Below are 10,268 nucleotides of genomic sequence, written 5' to 3' on the forward strand. Positions count from 1 at the left end.
GAGATAGCTATTATTGCATTAGAAACTCAAGTGCCATGATTGTATGGAATATAATTGTCATTGACATTAAAAATCGCCTTATTTCTTTGTAAATTTAAGCATGGTGATAGACACATGTGATAATGTAAAACATTATTCTCTCAATTACATCTGGAAGATTTTGACAAGCATATAAAGTGTTGAATACAATTGAAATCAAATATGATGCCATTTAAAAAACAAATGAAGGCTCAATAGAATTTGTCATGTTTAGAATACCATTCCAATTATCATTATTTGAGGATAAAGGGATCAGGCATTACACAAACATTGCAAAGAGGCTTGGGATCTAATATCTCGAAAGGTATTGCTTACTTTTTGTGCTTCTTGCTTTCCTTTTGTTGGTGGTCTTGTTTCACTAGATGTGAAATATACACATGCCATTGGTTAGCAAAAGATAAATCTCATATACTATATAGTATGAGTATAGTGCCATGATTTGAAAGGAATGTATAGGAAAGAGACACAAGCTTAAATGACCCTCTTTCAAGGGACAAGAAGTTGCCTTGCTTTTGTAGTGCAAAGCTTGTGGTGCTCTTTAAGGAATATATATGAAGATGGGAGGCAAGGTAAATTGACCCTCTTGATGCTGCCTTACTTATTAGTGGGAGCCAAAGCATATCCTTCAACCAGTACTAGTAGCCTTGTGCTCCGAATTTGCAAGGAGCAATCTAATGTTAAAAATGTTAAAAGAAACCTACGTCATGTACAACATCCCTATGAAGTTTCATGCTCAAAAAATAGAATTGTTATTCCACTTTAAATCATAGATTTATCTTAACTTAGATTAAACCGTTTATAATTGATTAATGCATGCCCAAGACTTGATGATGGAAAGAAATGCATATCCAACACAACCTAGCCGTCTTACATTTCTTATTCCCTTTCACTTCCATTAAATATGCTTGATTATCTCACTAAATGGTCGCCTTGAAGATTCCCAACTTGCATTTTTAAAATTCTTGTTGAAATTGATTAATTGACTAAATGCTTGTGTAAAGATATTGTTATCAAAGGGGCCAATTTCGTTGTCTATAAAAGATTGATTCTTTATTCACCTTTTTGGTTGCTTATTTTGAATGCAACAAAACTCATCCACCCAAGTGATACTTTTTTGCTTGGGCTAATAATTTTAAAGACTTACTAGGAACCATTCCAATGTATGATTAAAATTAAATTTCAATGTCTTGTTTGTAGGGAATTTGTAGAATTATCGTTATTGAGGCAAGCCCTAATTTTCAATTGCTAAGAATTGACAATGTGAATTTGTGTTGGAAATTTGTACTACGCTAGCCTAAATTTTGAACTCTCCTTGTGATAATGAATTGTGTTCCATTACAACATAGAATTTTTCACTTAAAAATATAATGTTTTCTTTGAGAAAGGAAAATATTGGTGGAGATTGAGAAAGTGTTAGCTGTTTAGATTCAAGCCAATCCAATCTTATGTTATGTTTTGCTAGACTATCTTTGTAATTACACTATTCCAAAAATAAAGCAAAATGAATAATATGAGTACTTCTTATGGATAGTATCATGCATTGATATGGTCATGATGAGATGTTTGAAGGTGCATCTTGCTCAAACTAATCAAGGTTCAACCCCCCATTTTATGTTTTAAGGTAAGACTAAGGATAAGTGTACCATCTTTGTCAAGTGATAAATGTGACCATGGTTGGTAGGGAGTAATCTCATTATGCATAAAGACACTCTAGAAATTTACTTTATGTGATTGCAACCCCTATCACATGGGATTTGATGGTGCTATCACACTTGTTTCTTTTTTGAACTCGATAGCTTTATAAGAATAATTGGATTGATTGCAAGAGATCTTCGTCAGACTCTCTTGATTGAAGAATAACTGGATTGATTGCAAGAGATCTTCATCTATTATAACTGGCCTTGGATGTTTTGTTATGCATTTATAGTAAATAATCAATAGATGTTGTTTTTATGAAGCGCTTAAATGCAAAGTTGGATGTGATGCACATGTAATTGGGTGACCTCTTGTAAAGTATGGTTGTAAAACAACTAGACCTAAAAGAGAAGAAAACACTTTTTTACAACTAGACCTAAAAGAGAAGAAAACACTTAGCGTTTTAGGCATGGCCACATGGGTTCATTATTTTAAAATCCCCTATATTAAGTACGTTCAATAGAATGGATTTAAGTACCCCTTCTGTTGAACGCATGTGCCATCTTACATATGTATGCACTCAAGATACATGCATGGCTATGTACAATGGTATACACATGCATGCATGCTGTTGTGTGTCACACACATACATGAAAGTGAATATATATAGATACAAGGGACACACTACATGCATGCCAACATGTGATGTGTAAGCGAGCCTCTCTCTCTCTCTCTCTCTCTCTCTCACACACACACACACACACACACACACACACACACACACGCACACACACATACACATTTTTGGGTGAAAACACACGCACACATTTTTTGAAACCACCGATTCAATTAATATACAATATACTCTCTCTGTCTCTCTCTGTCTCTCTCTCTCTTCTATGTTGCATTCCGGACGGGCTTGGCAGTCCCGTGGACTCTCACGGTGTTGCCGAGGAATGATTACATGCGGAAATGCTCAAAGGCCGGGTGAGAAAGGGGGGGGGGGGGGGTGTGAAGAGGGGGGGGGGGGGGGGGGGGGGCTAGGGCAGTGGGACTTCATAGAAACCAACGCCATCTCCAAAGCAAACCCACCACCTTTTGTTGCTTCCTTGTATTTCTTCTTCTTGTGCTTCGCCGGCCCATCGCCATAGCCACTACCTTCTCTATTTCTGCTTCTTCCCCCTCCTCCCCTTTGCCCCTTCTGATTTCTCTGCGACATCCATTTTCTTCGATCCTTCTTCCCACCGCAAGCCTTCTCCATCTTCTCATCAGGTAGCTCCAACCTCCCTTCGCGGGAATACGACGCTTCCCACGATCTTCTCCCTTGCTCAATGCATTCATTTGTTATCTCTTTTCGATTTGAAGTCTTCGTACGTTGTGCAGTCTCGCACAACACATCTGCTTTGCAACCATCAAGCTGCACCCAGCTTGCATAAGATAGGAGTCCTTTTCATCGTCATGGAGGTCTCAATTTTGAAATTTCTCACTCACGCATTGAATAAATAATTGGAGGAATTGTCCTCCTCTGTTGTTTTATCTAACAGATTCAGCCTACGTAACGATCGAAATTACCTTCGCAGCTATAGCGTATTCTTCTCCAAGGAGACGCTACCATGGGCCAGCAATCGTTGATATACACTTTCGTTGCTCGGGGAAACGTCGTTCTAGCCGAGTACACGGCTTTTACTGGAAACGTCAGCACCATAGCTGTGCAATGCTTGCAGAAATTGCCAGCAAACAACAACAAGTTCACATTTACGTGCGACCATCACACTTTCAACTACCTCGTCGAGGGCGGTTTCAGTATGTATTCTGTCGTTTGCCCTTCGGATCCGTTTTCTCTGGCTTCTGAAAAACTCACAGTTGTTTCTATTTGTATCGCGAACAACATCATGCCATTTTCTGAAATACGTCGTTTGCTCCTAATTATTGACCCCTCTTTGACGATCCCGCAAGTTCTCTGTATATCTCTTTGATTGCGTGTCGTTCTGCTCAATAATCACATGGGGTCCCATTCCTTCCAATTGTGAGAGCTCAATTGAAGCTTTCAAATTCAGAGATTAATGTTTCAACCTAAAGCTATCACTTTCGAAGTTCAATTCAAAATTTTTTAATATCCATATTTTATCACAATTTAGCTCATTTGGCTACTTCTACTGAGACAATTAAAATCTCTGTGAATACACCGGAACATACTCTTACTAAATTTTATTATCATGCGCGACAGATCTGGACTAAATTAATTTGCGAAATAATAATTGCTGCAGTTTTGATTATGGTTTGCGTAATCGGGCAGTTCGGGTTCATGACGATTCGTTTAGCAATCCCTGCTTTTTTTTATGAGAGTTGAGTCATAGTTGAAAGGAAACATAAAGTTTTTTAGAAACAGCAGCCCTCGAAACAGATCTTATAGGCAACCCCCGAAAGGTGGAAAAAAGCGACCCCTTGTCATTAATTAGTAGGATTTGATCTGCCTGGCAAGGGGAGGGAGAGATCGTTCGTTTAATGGTCAATTTTTTTCCAAAGACTTGTAACATATCAATGCTAGCACGGTCAACTACAAGTTGCCCAAGTTGAAAAATTGAAAGTTCACTGGGAAGGTTTAACGGTTCAAAGTCAAGATCCTACTACTCGCTATCATGTAGTAAACACTTTTCTGCATCCTTACAGAAATTTCCATTCCATGAGAGTGGGGAAGCAGATGCATCCAAGACCAGAGTCTACTATGGGTCACCAGTGAAACTCAGTCACGAAACTCATAATCGTCTTACAACAAGGAGACGTTGAGGATGACCTTGCAATTGTAGCACTTCTAGTCAAGAGTGTTGTGTAAGCTGCACTCATGTAGTATAGGTTATAGGTAACTCTGACGGATTCTGTGTGGTTCTATAGAATAAACTTACAGCAGGCTATTTCCAAGAAGACAATGTTAGATAACTATTCTTGTAACTCCCAAAAACTGAGAAGAAAACAGTGCAGGTGGTCCTCCCTGTAAACTTGATATAATAATAAATTAGGAGCATAAACCTTATACAAAGGAAAGAAAGTAGAAGCCACCGGAAATTGCACATCTCAGGCCATTGGGAACCCAAATGTAGTAACAAACAAAAGATTAAATTACTAATAGACAATATGACAAGTAAAAATCAGCATCAGCATCATCATCAAAATCGAAATCAAAGACAATCTGCCAGTTTTTTATATTAATATATCAGTATACCTTCTATAAAAACATCCATGAGACTCTTACCTTTTCTTTTCATTCTTGTTCTGATGCATTTCTGAAAATTATTCTTGTTCACATGGAGTATGATTATTGCACCTGAGTCGAACCACCAATTAGATTTATCATCAGATGGGATTTATGCATTTGAATATAATTGGGAAATAAAAACTTGATGTTGAAACTTGTTTTCTTGGAAGTGACCAGCAAAAGTCTATTTACTTCTGTTGGGACATACAAACTTTCAACACCAATAGCATGAAACTAACAGCTTTGCCTTAACACTTCTTGCAAAAAAACCAGCTTTGTCTTAGCATAGCAAGAAACAACAAACAGTGGCCTTATCTAGAAGAAAAAGAGTCAACCAAACATATGAAGCAATTTGGCCAAAGAATTCTTCCAGAAATTGAAATATTTTGGGAGAACCAACAATGGTCTAGTTCGACAATATGAGCAGTATTCAAATGGTAAAGAATCCAATCTTTCATTCCAAAACAAAGCATATGGAAATACATAATCAAAGATTCCCAGTGAAGAAATCGACCTTCTTCATCTGCCCAACCCAGAAGAGGTCGCAGATGTCTTCATAAGGCCACTTACCCTCAACAAGTTCTCATACTTTTGACACCAGATTGGTATTTGCTAGCTACTATTTAAGAGATGGAAGTGATGATTAAGTTGTTCTTAATGTACAAACTTCTGCTGCATGGTCACTGTGCTCATGCACATACTATTCTAATGTTTTCATTTTCAATATTTTATTTCAAAAAAATCCAAAAAACATTTTTGTACTCTACTTACACAGTGCAGTTCAAGAGGGGTTGCTAGAACGTTTGAATTGCAGTATCAAATGTCCTATGCATGTCCCATGTGGACTACAAGATGTGGACCAAGGGGGCAAATCCTATCCATCCACTTGTATAAATACCCAATTTCACCTTATTTCACAGTTTGTGTGTGTAAAACTCTCTCTCTCTCTCTCTCTTACTTTGTAACAGTATCAAGCTAGGAAAACTAAGTAGAAAGTGTTGGAGGTATTTGGGCTTGGCAACATGGGAATAAGTTCCAACTACGTAATGTAAGGCAAGGAATCAAAGATCCTTGTTATAGTCTAGTGCTAAGCTTGCAAGTGTGAACCATGCAGGTGTTTCGCTAATGATAACAAATATTGATGTAGTTAAATGAAGTCTAAGGTGAAATAGATCACATGGGCTGCTATTCACGTCCACAAAAATTGATGGGGATCCAGATCCAAGCGATATTGTTGGAACTCTAGTCTTACCAATTCGTTATCTTGTAGTAGGACTGCCATGTGCAAGCAATCCAAAGACCAAAGAAACCTCATTTGGCTATATATTTTTCCAAGATTTACCAGATGTTTAGAATCGCAGAATGTTCTATTCCTAAAGAAATGAAGAGAGTCAGTGCTAGATCACGAAGACGATGTTCACTCATGGGGATCCCACTGATGCTAAAAGATGATTACTTTCCCTTGGTGTGTGTCATATCATGTTAGCCAATGATTTTGACACTTTATAAAGAAAGTTCTATAATGATTCTATCTTGATACACCATATGTTCTCATCATCTTTGACTTCAAAAAACATACTCCAATACGAATCTGGAAGCAAAAGTCAAGAGGTGGGAATACTGCTTGCAGTTTTTGATGCTGTATTCATTTGCCGTAGTTGAAAATCTGTGCAGAAGTGTGACTTATTATATCTTTTTGGGTCGTGGAATGAAAGCATTTTCTGTAGTGCTGACTTGTGTGGTTCATAATTCCAATGATACCAAATGTATGATAAGCTGTGTTGTCATATGGCTTACGGTTTGTAGAATTATGCCATGATGATTTTGTATGTTGTTAAAATTTTTCCATTAACCAATCCTTCTCTTTGCAGAGATCTCTGGTAATTTTGTGTTTATATTCATTATAGGTTATGCGAAGCTTGTAGTTATTCTTTCTTTTCCCTGGTTCTATGCAGCATATATGGTCGTTGCAGATGAAACTATTGGTAGGCAGCTTCCTTTTGCATTTTTGGAGCGTATCAAAGATGATTTCAAGAGACGGTTTAGTGGTGGAAGGGCAGATATGGCTGTTGCCTACAGTCTTGACAGAGAGTTTGGGTTAGCACAATTGCCCAGAAATGCTTGCAACAAAGAATCCTTGTTACTTTTAGTTACATTGATGCAAATTTGTATTTTGATAAAATGTGATGTCACCTTTCCAGGCCCAAGCTGCGAGAGCATATGCAATATTCTGTGGATCACCCTGAAGAAATGGATAGGATGGCCAAAGTGAAAGCTCAGGTTTCAGAAGTTAAGAGTGTCATGATGGACAACATTGAGAAGGTATCCCATGAGAACCATGGCAATGGGTTTGAAGTAGCACCAGGAAATTCAAACAGAGGAAAATGTCAGTGAGAAATCAGTTGGATGTATCTCTGAAATCCTCCTCAAAAGTTGGCTGATTTTCCTAGCCTTAAAGATTTCAAGATGTTTGAAAGTTTCTGTGCTTGATTGCCCCTTGTTCTCTAAAATGTTATCTGTGAAGATAGCATGAGATTCTAGTATTGATACTTTCGCATTTAATTATTATTTCAGAAGTAAGATTGTTGTAATCTTCTTGTTTAAGGTTGGATCCAAGTCAAGGAGAGAACCTAGGGGGGTTGCATTTTGGATGTTTCTTAAGGAGAATGAATTCTTGAGTTGGACTCGCACGGTGCTAGCAATTTGATATGATATATTCTCCAACCTCACTTAAGGTAGTTGTAAGCAGGTAGATACCAATCGTTTAGGATCAAATATGCTTTGCCAACTGTTTACTTGTATGCAATTGTTACAATGGATGTTTGGATCTTCGTCCAACTTTTATGCTTGCTGTACTTAAGCTATTTGGATCTTAGATTTTCTATATCGTTGAACGTGAAGAAGATTCATTCATCAGAAATCCATTCAAGGACAAAAGGGAGTAACTACATGAATACACAGCTTGGTCTTGATATGTACAATGAGCAAGACATCGTAGTTTCATCATGTTATTTTAGCTCTAGTAATCATCATTTAGAGTCAAAGTCTGCAGCATCCTTTGGTTAAGGTTTTTATCTCTTGGTCCTTAGAATGAGCTCCTTATTTTATCAAGTTGAGTACTCCCCTTGTGCTTATTCAATGACGCATGTACATTTTTTACCAGGGTACATGTTTCATTATTGAAATGCAACATTTTCTACTTATTTAACATCATATTAAAAAACGAAAAAGAAAAACAGAGCTTGGATGTCGAAGAGAACAATGGAGTTGAGAAAGAAACAAAAAATACTATATGATGCAGATCTGATTCAGCATTCTGGATGAGCACGAATGTAGGAGTCATCAAATGAGTATTCCTGACTGTTAGATGAACTTTGAAGCATCGTTTTGTGTTTTTTATAAAGTATCTTCAGAGAATTGACTTGCATTTTCTGGTTAATGTGAATTGTGGTGTGTGCAGGTTCTTGATAAGCAGGGGAAGATAGAATTACTTGTAGACAAAACAGGAAATCTCCAGTCTCAGGTGTGCATTTTTTTAAAACTCAGTATGAAACCGACATAAAATATTGAGTCTACTGTCTCTGCATTGAGATAGAGGGAAATTCTGGGGCTCAGGCATCGTCAGTTCCATTTGCAAATTAATTATGGTTCTTAGTGTTTTGATCTTCACAAAAAGAATCCTTCTCTTGCACTGCACCGTGCCAGAGGTGACTCTCCCATGTCATATCTGCTTAGGGCCAAAAGCCAACCTATTCTTTCCATCGTTTGGCCATCACTACCCAGCAATGTCAGATAAGGGCCAATGAAAGCTATTTTTGATAGTCTTAGCTTGAACATGTGCTGCACGTGTGCTATACCCACAACCCCTCACATGCACAAAATTGATATATATGTATGAGGGGAGGTAGGGGTAATTCGAAAATTTTATTCTAGGTCAGTCATTTTTAACTAGTATTCTGATACTTCTATGGTACTCAGGCTGAAACCTTTCAGAAGCAAGGCAAGCACCTGAGACGTAAAATGTGGCTACAGAACATGAAAGTCAAGCTGGTGGTCTTTGGCATTTTGGTTTTACTGATTCTCATTATTTGGCTCTCTATATGTCGTGGTTTCAAATGCCATCACTGATATTCTGGAGAATTATCACTTTGTACATCTGTATTTGTGCAAGGCAATTTCATGCAGTTTTATGTCCCATAGTTGCATATCAGACTTCCAGCTTTCCACAGAAATGCAAGGACAAACCTGGGTTCCAATTGTTTTTGGGATGTGCGGGTTCTAGTTTTTATATCTGGAGCAGGTGGATAAGGCAGGAGTTGACGCACGCCTACTACTGGTATCACAGTTGATAGCTGAATTTTTCTCATGTCCTGCCAGATGATAATTGAGATACTAAGTAAAGTGACTAGTAAGTGTCCAGGTGTGACATCATTGTGGTATTAAGCAGCGGGTTACTGATTCTCATCACTGGTTCTCTATGTGCCATGTTCCGAATGTGATTAAACTACCGCTGAAACTTGTTTCAAGCATTGTTGCATTTGGATAAATGTTGCGCCACATTGCACTAGCATCAGTATATTTCAAGCCCCTAATTTAACATGAACAACCCTCATATCTTGCCAAAATTCAGCGGCAAATTGTGGAACATGGATTAAGGCATCTCCATGCATGAAAATGCCCATTTCAAAAGTTTTAGTCCAGGGATTCAGCGCTCAGATTTTCATAGAAGGCAGACGGATTTTTAGACCTAGTTGTGTTAAATACATAACTGCTCTCTCTCTCTCTCTCTTTGAGGCAGGCAAATGAGCACAGGATGCCTCCAAAATTCCTTTTAGTTGAACACCACATACTTGGTATCCTCACAAGAACACCATATACAGTTAACGCCACAGTTTAACACCACATCTATGGCATCCTTGAAAGCACCAAAGTGAATGTTACAGCATGGCCTTGGTGCAAGCTAAAAAGGCATACTATGTCCATGACTTGGGATGCAATCACTCTTTTTCCTCAAGTATCAAACCCCTCCAAGAGGGTAGACACGTGTATGGGCTCTTACCCTTTCTTAGGATGCATCTTGCATGCGATCACAGATGTTATTAGTCATTAGACAGCATCTTCCACATGTTGCATTGGCACAGGGACTATAAGGTCCTTTTAAAAACATTGTTTCTAGTCCACTTCATTGAATGATGAGGACCCTAGCGTGCACCGCTTGGACCTCACAAAATATACATAGTTCAAAATATAGTTGAAATGTTGGTACAGACATTACTAGGTCCAAAATATAGGTTATTAATTGCATTGGCTACTCAGTTCATCATAGAAGTCCATATGCTTG

General features: G+C 38.1%; 1 protein-coding gene across 5 annotated transcripts; it reads left to right on the forward strand.

Moving 5' to 3' along the window:
• Nucleotides 1-2,814: 2,814 nt before the first annotated feature.
• On the forward strand, nucleotides 2,815-9,489 carry LOC147892551 (putative vesicle-associated membrane protein 726). Of its 5 annotated transcripts, XM_087386943.1 has the most exons (7): nucleotides 2,815-2,946; nucleotides 3,058-3,138; nucleotides 3,255-3,477; nucleotides 6,883-7,024; nucleotides 7,129-7,249; nucleotides 8,388-8,450; nucleotides 8,906-9,489. In XM_087386943.1, the coding sequence occupies exons 3-7, from the start codon at nucleotides 3,288-3,290 to the stop codon at nucleotides 9,053-9,055; spliced, it is 666 nt and encodes a 221-aa protein (XP_087243069.1). In that variant the 5' UTR covers nucleotides 2,815-2,946; nucleotides 3,058-3,138; nucleotides 3,255-3,287; the 3' UTR covers nucleotides 9,056-9,489. The 5 variants fall into 5 exon arrangements, with proteins under 5 accessions (XP_087243069.1, XP_087243070.1, XP_087243066.1 ...); XM_087386944.1 differs by lacking the exon at nucleotides 3,058-3,138 and having other exon boundaries at nucleotides 3,219-3,477; XM_087386940.1 differs by lacking the exon at nucleotides 3,058-3,138.
• Nucleotides 9,490-10,268: the final 779 nt, after the last annotated feature.

The sequence above is a fragment of the Dipteris shenzhenensis genome, chromosome 16, assembly GCF_047967505.1.
Source record: "Dipteris shenzhenensis isolate YYH24624 ecotype China chromosome 16, Dip_SZ_1.0, whole genome shotgun sequence".
NCBI classification, from domain to species: Eukaryota; Viridiplantae; Streptophyta; class Polypodiopsida; order Gleicheniales; family Dipteridaceae; genus Dipteris; species Dipteris shenzhenensis.